General features: G+C 52.9%; 1 protein-coding gene across 2 annotated transcripts in view; it reads right to left on the bottom strand.

Moving 5' to 3' along the window:
* VWA1 (von Willebrand factor A domain containing 1) overlaps positions 1–12,419 on the bottom strand; it is a 28,440-nt gene that overhangs the window by 2,871 nt on the left and 13,150 nt on the right. For both annotated transcript variants that reach the window (XM_066203039.1, XM_066203040.1), the window contains exons 3-6: positions 10,480–11,043; positions 3,957–4,235; positions 3,252–3,524; positions 762–1,031 (exon numbers count right to left, since the gene is read on the bottom strand). In XM_066203039.1, the coding sequence (XP_066059136.1) occupies positions 762–1,031; positions 3,252–3,524; positions 3,957–4,235; positions 10,480–11,043 (1,386 nt within the window). The remainder of the gene's footprint in view (positions 1–761; positions 1,032–3,251; positions 3,525–3,956; positions 4,236–10,479; positions 11,044–12,419) is intronic.

The raw sequence follows: 12,419 nt of genomic DNA, 5'->3' as shown, positions 1-12,419 counted from the left end.
CCCAGCCCACCTTCCCGAGCATCCCAGCCCACCTTCCCGAGCATCCCAGCTCACCTGGCTGAGGATTCCCACCTCACTTTCCCGAGCATCCCAGCCCACCTTCCAGAGCATCCCAGCTCACCTTCCCGAGCATCCCAGCCCACCTTCCCGAGCATCCCAGCTCACCTGGCTGAGATTCTCAGCCCACCTTCCCGAGCATCCCAGCCCACCTTCCCGAGCATCCCAGCTCACCTGGCTGAGGATTCCCACCTCACTTTCCCGAGCATCCCAGCCCACCTTCCAGAGCATCCCAGCTCACCTTCCCGAGCATCCCAGCCCACCTTCCCGAGCATCCCAGCTCACCTGGCTGAGATTCTCAGCCCACCTTCCCGAGCATCCCAGCTCACCTGGCTGAGGATTCCCACCTCACTTTCCCGAGGAGCCCAGCCCACCTTCCCGAGCATCCCAGCCCACCTTCCCGAGCATCCCAGCCCACCTTCCCGAGCATCCCAGCTCACCTGGCTGAGATTCTCAGCCCACCTTCCCGAGCATCCCAGCTCACCTGGCTGAGATTCTCAGCCCACCTTCCCGAGCATCCCAGCTCACCTGGCTGAGATTCTCAGCCCACCTTCCCGAGCATCCCAGCCCACCTTCCCGAGCATCCCAGCCCACCTTCCCGAGCATCCCAGCTCACCTGGCTGAGATTCTCAGCCCACCTTCCCGAGCATCCCAGCTCACCTGGCTGAGATTCTCAGCCCACCTTCCCGAGCATCCCAGCTCACCTGGCTGGCGGCGCACGGTGCGGCAGAGCCTCCTGCCGGGCTGGCTGCCGTACACGGGCTGCACGCACACCTCGCCGGCCGTGCCCGGGGGCAGCTCGGTGAGCAGCACGCTGCGCACCCGCGGGGACACGCTGAGCACCGAGGAGCGGCCGCTCTGCCGCCGGCAGCGCACGCGGTAACCCAGCACGGCCCCGTCGGCAGAGTCCCAGGACGCTCTCAGGCTGTTGGGACCCGCGTCCTCGAAGCGGAGGTGCCTCACCTCGGAGCTCTCTGCGGAGAGAGGATTCCCCGTTACTGCGGTGAATCGAGGAAAATCACGGATAAACACCCTCTGGCTAATTAAAGTTAGCGGTGTGTTTGTTTTGAGTCACCTGCCGGAGTCGTGCCCGCAAATTACAAAGCTCTTTGCCCTCTGTTTATTTCCTAAAGCTTCCTTTATTTCCTTACGTCCTCAAAATACTTACACATTTGCATAATCCCAGCCCCTCCCACTCTCCGCTTCGCATTGAAATAAGGTTAAAAGTCCTTCTCGTGTGTGGAATTCTTCTCTTGAATTGGGTCAGTGGTCTCAAATCGGGTCAGTGGCCTTGAAGGATGAAGTCAGAGAAGTCTTCATCACAATGACCTTTCTACCTTTTCACTGCTTTTGTGGCCTTTTGGCATGACCCAATCCTTCCTGCTTTGTGATCGGTTGGTACTGAGTCCAGGTGCTGTCGTGGTTCCCTTGGTTTCCATTTGTTATCATGATGGTCCAGCTACTTTATTTCCTTCTATAAACACAACTAAAACAAGCACATAACACCAAGCAATACATCACCCGGCTCTAGCTTAAACATCTAATAATTATTAACTTATCTTTTGGGGCTTTTTTTTTTCTTAACTTGCATCCCAATTAGCATAAATATTGCTTCTAACCCTAAAATCTTAACTCTTTCAAATCATGATCCAGCAGGACATTGTTCCAGAGGGATCCCTGCCATTCCAGCCTGGCCTTTGGGGTGGTGGATGTTGGATGTAATTCCCAAATAACGGGATGTGACTGCTGGGAGACGTTCCTGGAGCTTTATTGCAACATCAGCCTCAGTACAGGGTGAGACACAAAAGATTGCAACGGCTCATGTCCTGCCACCAGCAGCCAGAATTCTCTGTGTTACAAGAGAAAATTCTCTGTGTTACAAGCCCTTTTAAAAATTTTTTAACCAATAGCAAATTGTTAAGAGCTTACAGGCATCTGCATGAACCAATCATTAAAACTACACCTATACCTTACATCTAACAATAGGTGCTTGTTTCATATTTTCTTGCTGCTCAGGAACTTTTTTTACTCTTCTATAAACAAAGCACAGAGCCTCGTTATTAAACTTTTCTGTTATCTTGCTTGACATATTTTCCTACTTGCTAAGGTCCAACTCTGCACAATCTTATTGTTCCATGTCCTCATTCTTGTATCTTTTAAACTCTAGGCCCTGCTGTGAGTTTTCCGCTTTTTCTATTTCCCGCAGGTGGAGCGATAAAATCACTCTACATCTCCCCACTGAAAGAGTTCGGACTAATTAGTCCTTAACTTTGCCCCGGTAGCAGCGTAAAATCCATTTTTTCCTGCTGTCCCACACCCTCACTCTTGAGTCCTGATAAGAGGCAGACTTTGCCTCCTGCAATATCTTCACAGGCACTTCTTCAGAGCACGACTTTCTGCTCATTAACTTCTTAACTTCATCAACTTCTACCCCTCTGGTGCCCCAGTCACCCCAAGGAACAGGCACGGAGCAGTCAGGAGGGAAAGGAATTTTTCCTCCTTCTTTAGGGAGATTCCTGGATCTCCTTAAAGGGTCACCAGCAGCTGGGCCATGTCCCATGGACAGCTGTCACTGTGTGATTCTCTTCCAGCCCTTACACATCAGCTACATCCCAATGGCACATCCGCAGCTGCTCATGTGACAGGTAAAGAATTAGAACAGGTTGTGACAGTTAAAAAATGATAAAAGAAAGGCCTCACAAAACCAGGCCTGCTCTGCTGAATTGCATGAGTTAACATGTCACTTCTTCTAGGCAATTTGCAGGTTCTTGGTATGAGAATTCATTAGCAGAACAACCTGTTGTTGGGTTGATCAATGAATGCACCTGCAATAACAAGGGATTTGTCCCATGAGAATCAGTAAAGAAAAAAAGATGTAAAAATGCAAGAATAGAGAGATTTGAGGGACAAGTAGAATACCTTTTGTTAACCAATAGAGTAATGGGCAAGAAAGCTGTTAACCAATTAAAGTTGCACACGAGGTCTGTAAAAACTGCATAAAATGAGTTGTGAAAATAAAGAATTGGCTTTTCCCGCATGAAGGTAACGGAGTCTTGGCTAACACATGACACCACTCATGCAGCTCTCCCCTGTGTCCCACCCCAGGGACTGCACTCACTGAGCCCTCTGCCTTCACCTGGGGCCAGGTGACCCCTCTGGGGACACTCCTTGTGCTGCCACCTCCCCTCACTCACCTTCCTGCGTGCAGGCCTTGGCCGACAGGGATTTCTCCTTCCCAGATCTGTAGATTGCAGTCACTGTCACCAGGTAGGTGGTGTTGGGCGCCAGGTGCTCCACCACGGTGCTGTTTTGGCTCCCATCCACCTCCAGCACCTTGGCGGAGTTCCCTGGGAGTGGCCCGTACAGGACCTGGTAGGTGGCCACGCTGTCCAGCACAGGAGCCCAGCTCACCTGGAAGCTGTGAGGCCCAGACTCCGAGATGAGGACCTGAACTGGGCTGATTTCCTCTGGAGGCAATGGAAAGAGATGTGGGTGAGGATTTAATGAGCATTGCTGACCTGCGCCGTATTGGGAGTGGAATTAAAAACCAACCCAGCGAGCAGATGTTGATACTCACCGCACAGCTCAGCCCAAAGGAAAGGGTTTCTCTACCCAACAACTCAGAACTGTTTTTCCGTGCAGGAAATTATGATTGTGCACAAGTCCACCTTGACTTTGCCACCCCCTGCCCGGGTTTTCAGTTTGCCACCTTTTTGCAGGCTGCCCCACAACCTGAGTTATTTTCTGCGCAGAGAGGCTCCGAGTTCTTCCCCTCTCAAACAGAGATTTCCCTTAGGTCATCCCAGCATCCCCTATCCCCACCTCCAGCCTCGGGCAGGAGACAGGGATCACCTCCTTGTCCCCAGGGAGCGGCTGTGCCCAAGCCATGCCCATTTTACCTGCCAGGGTCGTCACCCTTGTGGTCTGGGGCGGGAAGTAGTGCACGTTGGATTCGGGAATCAGAGCCACCTCATACGTGGTTTCTGGTGCCAGGTCGCTGAGCACGAGGCTGGTTTGAGCCCCAGACACCTGCAGTGTCCTCTTCCTGGCAGGCTCAGCTCTTGGGGCATACTCCAGGCTGTAGTAGCCAGTTTCCTGGGACAGGAGCTTGGGCCACGCCAGGCGGAAGCTGCTGGAGGTGACGTCGGTGGCGTGGAGCCTGTTGGCTCGGATGACATCTGCAAGAGGGACAGTGGCCAGAAATCACTGCTGGCATCAACCCCCAGGGCATGGGACACCTGCAGCCCCAGCCCTTCTGGCAGCACCACTGGTAGCTGGAGTCACCGAGGTGTGGAAATCACCAAACCATTTCCATTCTTAATTTCCAAGCAAATCTTTTAGCGCATTCCCTTTTTGGTTTTTGTATTCCCCCCCCAAATTTGTTCTGGGGCCAACCAAATGTAAGGCACTGAATTGTTTTCGTTTGCATTCAACTCTGCAAATTTGAATCTCGATTCTCTTAAAAATTCTCTTCTACATCTCTCCCTAAGAACAGGAAAATGGGGGCTGTTTTCTTCTTCATGGCCAACTGCAAGTAAAAATCCAATGGCTTTGTGCTTTGTTTGGGATTCTAAATTATAACATGATGTACACCAGGCTTGTGCCAACAGAGCTCTGTGATACCAACGATTCCCACACTTCTTACATTGGCACATGAACACCTGTACATTTGAACGTGAATTCCACATGAATTCCTGCACATTTGTACATTAATTGTACATGAATTCCTGTACATTTGAACATGAATTCCACATGAATTCCTGCACATTTGTACATTAATTGTACATGAATTCCTGTCCATGAACTCTGTACATTTGTGCATTAATTGTACATCAATTTCTGTACATTTGAACATGAATTCCACATGAATTTCTGTACATTTGTACATTAATTGTACATGAATTCCTGTACATGAACTCTGTACATTTGTGCATTAATTGTACATAAATTTCCATACATTTGTACATGAGTTGTACATGAACTCCTGTACATTTATACATGAATTGCACATGAATTCCTGTCCATTTGTACATGAATTGCACATGAATTCCTGTCCATTTGTACATGAATTGCACATGAATTCCTGTCCATTTGCACATCAATTCCTGTGCATTTGTACATGAGTTGTACATGAACTCCTGTACATTCGTACATGCATTGTACATTAATTCCTGCACCTGAAGCAGCCCAGAGCGTGAAGAACCCATTTTCTCCCTGCTCTCTGCCAGTGCCCAGTGGGCAGGAAGAAGGGGCAGCAAGTGGGGACTGCCCAGCCCTGCTGAACCAGCTGGAGTCCCCCCAGCTGAGGTCACTCAGCCCTGCAGGGCTTCACAGAGCTCCCTTGTTCGGTGACATTCAATGCTCAGAGCCCTCTTGTGCCACCTCACCTCTCCCTGCCCCTGCACTGAGGCTTCTCTTCGAGGCCCGTGGTACCTTTGTGCTCCAGACCCCAAATGCCAGGCACAAAACACCTCTTGTGACGCCGGGCAGCTCCCCCGGCTCCCTCTGCCACTTGACCCTTCTGACATGTGTGGCTTTCCGAGCCCATTTTGGGCAGAATTCCAACTGTCCTCTGCTCTTCCAGAGGGGCAGGAACACACAGGATTTTGTTTGTAGCTCCAGGGAAGCGACACAGGAACACGTGGAGATGCTCTTCTCTTTTTAAAGGATTTTTAAGAGCCTAAAAATCCTTATAAAGGAACCTTCCAGCTCGTGCTCAAACACTCCCAGAGCACTCCAGGTAGTTCTCATTGCACAGAGCTAAAGAGGGGCACAAAATTCCCCCCAAACCTGCGAGGTGGGGCTGGCTTTGCCCTCCCAGACTCGCCGGGAGAGGATCAGCTCTCCTCCTCCTCCGAGCTGCTCCGAGGCCCTGCCAACTCCCCTGTACCAAATAAAACAGCCTCAGTTTTTCCTCTGAGCTGTTCCCTGGCTCTCCCAGGCAGGCAGGAACATTTCCCTGCTCCGTGCCCTGCCCACTCCTGTCCCATCCCATCCCATCCCATCTTTCCACCCAGTCAAAGGCAGGATCAGGAGTCCTGGGGCGCTGCACCCTTCTGTGAGCCCCACAAACACCAGGGGCCAAGCCACGAAGGAACAGGGAGCACAGGAAAGGCCTCAGTCCTGCCAAAAATCCTGCCAGAAGCTCGGGGAATGGAAAGAAGCGAGCTTGGAGGCAGGGGCACTGTGAATAAAGGGGGCAGATCAAAGGACAGGGGGCAGGAAGCCCACAGCAAACAGCTCTGCCCCTTGTTGCCAGACCCCAGATGCCTTCAGCATGTAAAGAGGGCAATAAAGCGCCGAAAACAAATGTCCTCAGCGTGTTTTCCCAGCCCCTCTGTTCCCACAGGGAAGAAGCAGCAAGTTAAAATCCTGCGCTGGAGCCAGGCAGAGGCAGCCTAGTGACACTCAGGGAGCTGGTGACACACTTTCCCTCCCCTCCTGCCCCTTGGGGACTCCAAACACCACTGTGCACCACCCTGCATCCCCGTGAGCCCTGCAGAGATCAGGATCAGACTCTCAGGAACGCTGCTGCTTTCACGGTGAGGGTGAGAAATGCAGCCAGGCAGGAGAACCTGGCCGGGTCTGGCTGCTGTGGCCGCCCCTCTGAGGAGCTGCAGCTGGGATTTGGGATGAATCACTCACTTCTGTGGCCCGGGTCTATTTCCCTGCTGTGATCCGGGTGGGGAAAGGTTCTGGGAAGGGTGGACAACACTTGTCCATCTCCAGGGTGGACACTGAGGGTCTGAGATTCCTCCCTGTGCTCACCTGCCTGGACTTAAGGCCAGGTGAGACCAGCAGAGCCTTCACTGCAGCAGGAGTCACCCAGGACCTCGCCTTGGCTCAGGAATGAGCGCACTGGGCCCTGCTGGGCATGCAGGCTCCTGCAAAGCTGGGCTCAGGAGGTGCTGCCAAAGCCTGGGACGAGACAGCAAACCTCAGCTCAAGTGGGCTGAGCGCAGAGCAAGTGGCTGCAGGCACGGGAGCTGGAATTCCCGGCTTTCACAACACCGGGAGGGTCCTTCCCGAGAAGGAGAGCACCAAATGCCTCATTTTGGGCGCATCTGAGACGCACCAGAAGGAGCCTGAGCTCCTCCGCAGCCTGAGAACCTCCCCTGGCCTCTGGGAAGGGTGGAGGTGCCTGGCAGGAGCCAGCTGTGCCACAGCCAGCCTGGCCGGGAGCTGCATTCTGCAAAAATCCTCCCTGTGCCAAGGGGAAAAAAAAACCCAGGCAGCGAACACACCCAGCCGTGCACAGCCCCTGTTCCGCAGCCCTGCACAGCAGCACTGGGGATATTTCAGCCCCAGCACATCTCGGGAGTCTCTCCCTGCCGAGATTGAGGCTCCTCAGCCCACCGGAGGCAGCAGCAGCAGCTGGGCAGGAATATCCCTGTGTTGGGATAAATGTGGAGCAGGTATTCCAGCAGGAACATCCCAGGGAACAGCCCATTCCTGGGAAGGAGGTGGGAAGGAGGAGAGCAGCTCTTGACAAAGCTCCTCTGTGCCTCTACAAAAGCCTCCACTGTTGTGTTTTTTTTTGTTTTATTTTGTTTTTTAACAGTAGCAGGAGATGAAGATAAGAGAGCAGGGGTAATTAAACCAGTCTGGGCCATTCCAGAGTTGGAAAATCCTAATTCCTGCCTGCCAAGGATCCTGTCTGTCCCTGCTGCCTCCTCCAGGTAGGGAACAGTGGGCTTAAGAGGCTTTCTTAAGGTGAAAACGGCGTTATTAAGGTGAATAAAGCCACTTTAGTGGCTTTATTAAGGTGAAATCAGGTGATGTGACAAATATCTGGCACTTTCCAACCCCTGGATTCATGTGGGGATCTCACCTTCCATTAAAATCCCAGCCCAGCAGGTTTTAGGCACAGAATGCTGCCCTCAGGCACAGCAGTTGTGACCTCTGCGGGTTTCATGATCTCCTGTGCTGCAGATTTCTAATTTTTGGGATGCTGTCTTTGTATAACCTGGATTCAGGATGCACCAGAAAATAAATAAGCACTGAAAGGAAATACCTGGAGGTCTGTGGGGTGGCTGTTGGTGCTGCCCAGCTCTCACATGGGAGAGAATTGGGTGTTTTGGGGGAGAACACAGTCCCTGAGAGTGATTTTTTTAAATAATTGTGATTGGGAACAGGAAGGAATTGCTGCCCACAGAGGATTCTGTGCAAAGGGTTACCGGGGCACTGAAGCCAGCTCCAGCCCACCTCACACAGCAGAAGTCAAACGAGGAGTGAAATCAGGGTTTCCAATGGTGAAAGAACCTCCAGAAAAATCTGTGGCAAGTCTGCAAAGTCACAGCAACTCCCTCAGCATTCCAAACAAATCCGGAGACATCTGGGAGGCTGAGACAAAGCCCAGGGGCAGCTGGCAGTGCCCTCGCCTTCCAAAGCCTGTCCTGAGGCCCACATCATGGAATTTCACCTCCTCAGAGCCCTTCCTGGATGCTCTGAAAACCTGGAGTGGTGAAAACCCCGACCTGCTGCCTGTTCCCTCTGCCAGCAGCCACGAAAACCCCGTGAGGAGCAGAGAGGTGGCACTTGGCCCTGCTGAGCCCGGCCAGGCAGGGCTGGGCTCTTCTTCCACAGGCAGCCCATGGATCTGGCAGATGTGGGACTTGTTAGGGCAGGGGATTTATGGAACAAAAAACATTCCTTTCCTATAGCCTCAGTGCTGACAGCAGGCACCGTCCTTAATTGTGTTTTGTAGGAGAAACAACTGCAGGAGTTGGAGGTGTCAGCCCTTGATGGTGCGTTGAGTATTTTGTAAGAGAAAGAACTGCAGGAGTTGGGGGTCTCAGCCCTTCCTGGTGTATTTAGGGAGTCAGAGCTATCCTAGACAAGAGTTGGAGGGAGCTGACAGCACCAAATCCTTGCCAGGGACACACACAGCCCATCTGGGATGTGTTCTACACGTTTGTGCTCCTCCATCAGCTGGCACGGAGACAGACAGCGCTTGAGAGAATTAAAAAAAAAAAAAATAAATCACCCTGAGCATGAAAATCAACTCAAGGCTCAGAAAAATGACCCACAATCAGCAGCTTCTTGCTGAGGTGAAATCATTCCTGCTTGGGAAACCTTTGGTTAACAGCTTGTGCAGGTGGGGGCATTTTTGTGCAGACGCCTGACCTGCATGACTCATTTCAAAGACTTGTGGGGTTTTAAGGAATTCAGATATTTCCCTGCCCGAGTTCCTCATTCCCAGCTGAACTCCTCACAAACACAAGTTCGTCTCACTGAGGGGAATTTGTCCCACTCAGTCCAGTATCCCAAGGGGAACAGATTTATCCCAGACCTCCCAGGAACTTTGGGTTATACTTGGACCTGTAGCACGGTGGGCAAACCCCCAGAGTTTGCCAGGGCAGAGCTTTTGGGTGAGGATGACCATGAGATTTGGGGGATTCTCCCACTGCTGTAGGAGGAACCAAAGCTGGCCTGTCGTTTCTTTCTAGTGCAGCTAACAAGCAATTTGCAGGTTCCCATATGAAGCTGTTTTGAGAACGAGAAGTTCCTTTAACACAACAATCTGTTCTGAGGGTGAAAAATAAACGCACCTGCAATAACAAGGGGATTTGTCCCATGAGGATCAGTAAAGAAAATATGTAAACAATCCAAGAATAAGGAGATTTGATGGGCAACTAGAATACCTTTTGCTAATACCTTTTACCAATAGAACAATTAACAAGGAAGCTATTAACCAATTAAAAGTTGCCCACGAGGTTTGTAAAAATGATGTAAAAGACAGCTTGCTGACATAATAAAGAACCTTCTGAAGATTTTACTGTGTCACTACCCCAACAACGACACACTGCCGGTTGGAACCCTGGGCACTGAGAATTTCAGACCTTCTGTGCTCACAGGCACTGACCCCCAAGCGAACACTGCATCGACCTGAGGCCGTGGAAAAGGCTTCCAAAATTGAGTGACAGCTCTGGGATTGTGGGGGTGGAGTTTGGATAGAAGTGTGGGATAGCACAGGGTGGAAAACTCAGCGTTGAAGGGTTTAGAATATAGTAATAGATGTATATAAAGCAGGATGGAGGATTTAGGGCACAGGCTAAGTCCTTTTTTACCTTATTTTTCATGGCTCTGGGCGGTGTTTTGTAATTGGATGGAAAAATCCCCATTGCGGGCCATGGGTGGTTGGTTATTAGGTTCAAAGCAAAAAGAATTTAGGAGTCATTTCATAACTGGACAGTTTGTTCTTAAAAGACCTTGTAGAGAGAGAGATACAGAGCCATTTTTCACTTTGTGAGCTGGAACTCACAACTTGTGAGACTGTGACATGGATAAGAATTAACAAACGTCTGAGCCCGAACACAAAATCTGTCTCCTGAGCATTTAATCCCGACTCTAACAGAAAAAAAAGATAAAAAACCTGTAACTGCCCACCCTCAACTCCCAGTGCCCCCCAGGCCAGCCTACCTAGGATGCCATCCCTGAGCTCCTTGGTGATGATGGGCAGGTCGTCCACGTCCACAAAGTGCAGGTGTTTGTCCGAGGGCTGGCTGGCGGCCGCCGACAGCTCCAGGAAGTTTCCCCGGCCGGTGCTGACGATGAACACGGTCACCCCCATGTCCTTCAGCAGCTGCATGGGCTCCGAGATGTCATCCGTGGAGAAACCATCTGTCACCCACACCAGCACCTTGGGCACGTCCGGCCTGGCCCCGGCCTCGCCGCTGAAGAGTTTTTCCTTGGCGTAGGACAGCGCCTGGCCCGTGTTGGTGTCACCCATCAGCTGCCGCGTGGCCCCGATGGCTTTTCTCAGGCTGGCGCTGGTCAGGTGCTGGTCGAAGGGGAACTCCATGGTGGGAGTGGTGCTGATGTGGATGATGCTGGTCTGGACGTCCCTGGGGCCGAAGGTGAAAGGGTGCAAAAGGTCCCACATGAACTCCTTGACCTTGGAGAACTCATAGTGGGAGACGCTGGCGGAGCTGTCCAGCAGGAAGAGGAGGTCGCCCTCGGAGTTGGAGATGGATGGCTGGGGACCTGGCAGGGCAGACAAGAGGAACGGCGTTAATGGAGTGGTGTGAGCCCAAAACCTGCACAGGCACCTGCTGGGAGAGCTGGGTTATCCTGTGGCAAATCCCAGGATGCAGGGAGAGGTGCTGGCTGGAGTGGCAGAGGCCGAACAGATCTCCTGGAACAACAGGAGGGATCAGGCCGAGCATTCAGAAATGGACAGAGCTAAAGTGACCTGGCAGTGACGATTCACGAGGACATGGAGTGACAGGGCGAGGGGGGATGGCTCCAGACTGACAGGGAGGAGTCTTGGATGGGATATTGGCAAAAAAATTCTGTGAGGGTGGTGGGGCCCTGGCACAGGGTGCCCAGAGAAGCTGTGGCTGCCCCTGGATCCCTGGAAGTGTCTAAGGCCAGGCTGGACGGGGCTTGGAGCAACCTGGGATAGTGGAAGGTGTCCCTGCCCATGGCACGGGGTGGGATGAGATGGGATTTGAGGTCCCTGGTGTCCCTGCCCGTGGCAGGAGGTGGGATGAGATGGGATTTGGGGTCCCTGGTGTCCCTGCCTGTGGCACGGGGTGGGATGAGATGGGATTTGAGGTCCCTGGTGTCCCTGTCCGTGGCATAGGGTGGGATGAGATGGGATTTGGGGTCCCTGGTGTCCCTGCCCGTGGCACGGGGTGGGATGAGATGGGATTTGGGGTCCCTGGTGTCCCTGCCCGTGGCAGGAGGTGGGATGAGATGGGATTTGGGGTCCCTGGTGTCCCTGCCCGTGGCAGGAGGTGGGATGAGATGGGATTTGGGGTCCCTGGTGTCCCTGCCCGTGGCACGGGGTGGGATGAGATGGGATTTGGGGTCCCTGGTGTCCCTGCCCGTGGCACGGGGTGGGATGAGATGGGATTTGGGGTCCCTGGTGTCCCTGCCCGTGGCACGGGGTGGGATGAGATGGGATTTGGGGTCCCTGGTGTCCCTGCCCGTGGCACGGGGTGGGATGAGATGGGATTTGAGGTCCCTCCCAACCCCAACCACTCCCTGATTCTGTGTCCAGGCTGGACAGACCTGCACCCCAGCTGGATCCCCACCAGCTCCGTGTGAGCCAGCACAGCTCCCGCTGTGCCACAGACACCGCCCCGCAGTGCCCTGCAGCTCGGAGCCGGGCAGAAAACCAAAGTGAAGTCCAGGAATCAGCACATCAGCCAGCAGGGCTGAACTGTGACCCCACAGGTCCCTGCTGCTGGATCCCAGAACTCCCAGTGGCAATTCCAGCAGGGCTTTGGGTGTGCTGCCGGCTGCACAAAGCAAGGCAAACCACAGCTCTGAGCTCTCCCCTCTGCTGGAAGGAGCACAAGCCACTGGTTTGGCTGGCAGGACACGGGGTTGTTCTTCCCCTCCGCTCCTCACCG

This window comes from Chamaea fasciata, unplaced genomic scaffold (assembly GCF_029207755.1).
Source record: "Chamaea fasciata isolate MVZ Bird 193981 ecotype frontalis unplaced genomic scaffold, bChaFas1.0.hap1 SCAF_23, whole genome shotgun sequence".
Classification (NCBI taxonomy): Eukaryota; Metazoa; Chordata; class Aves; order Passeriformes; family Sylviidae; genus Chamaea; species Chamaea fasciata.
The sequence above is the reverse complement of the archived record's forward strand: the minus strand, read 5'-3'. Positions and strand labels throughout refer to the sequence as shown.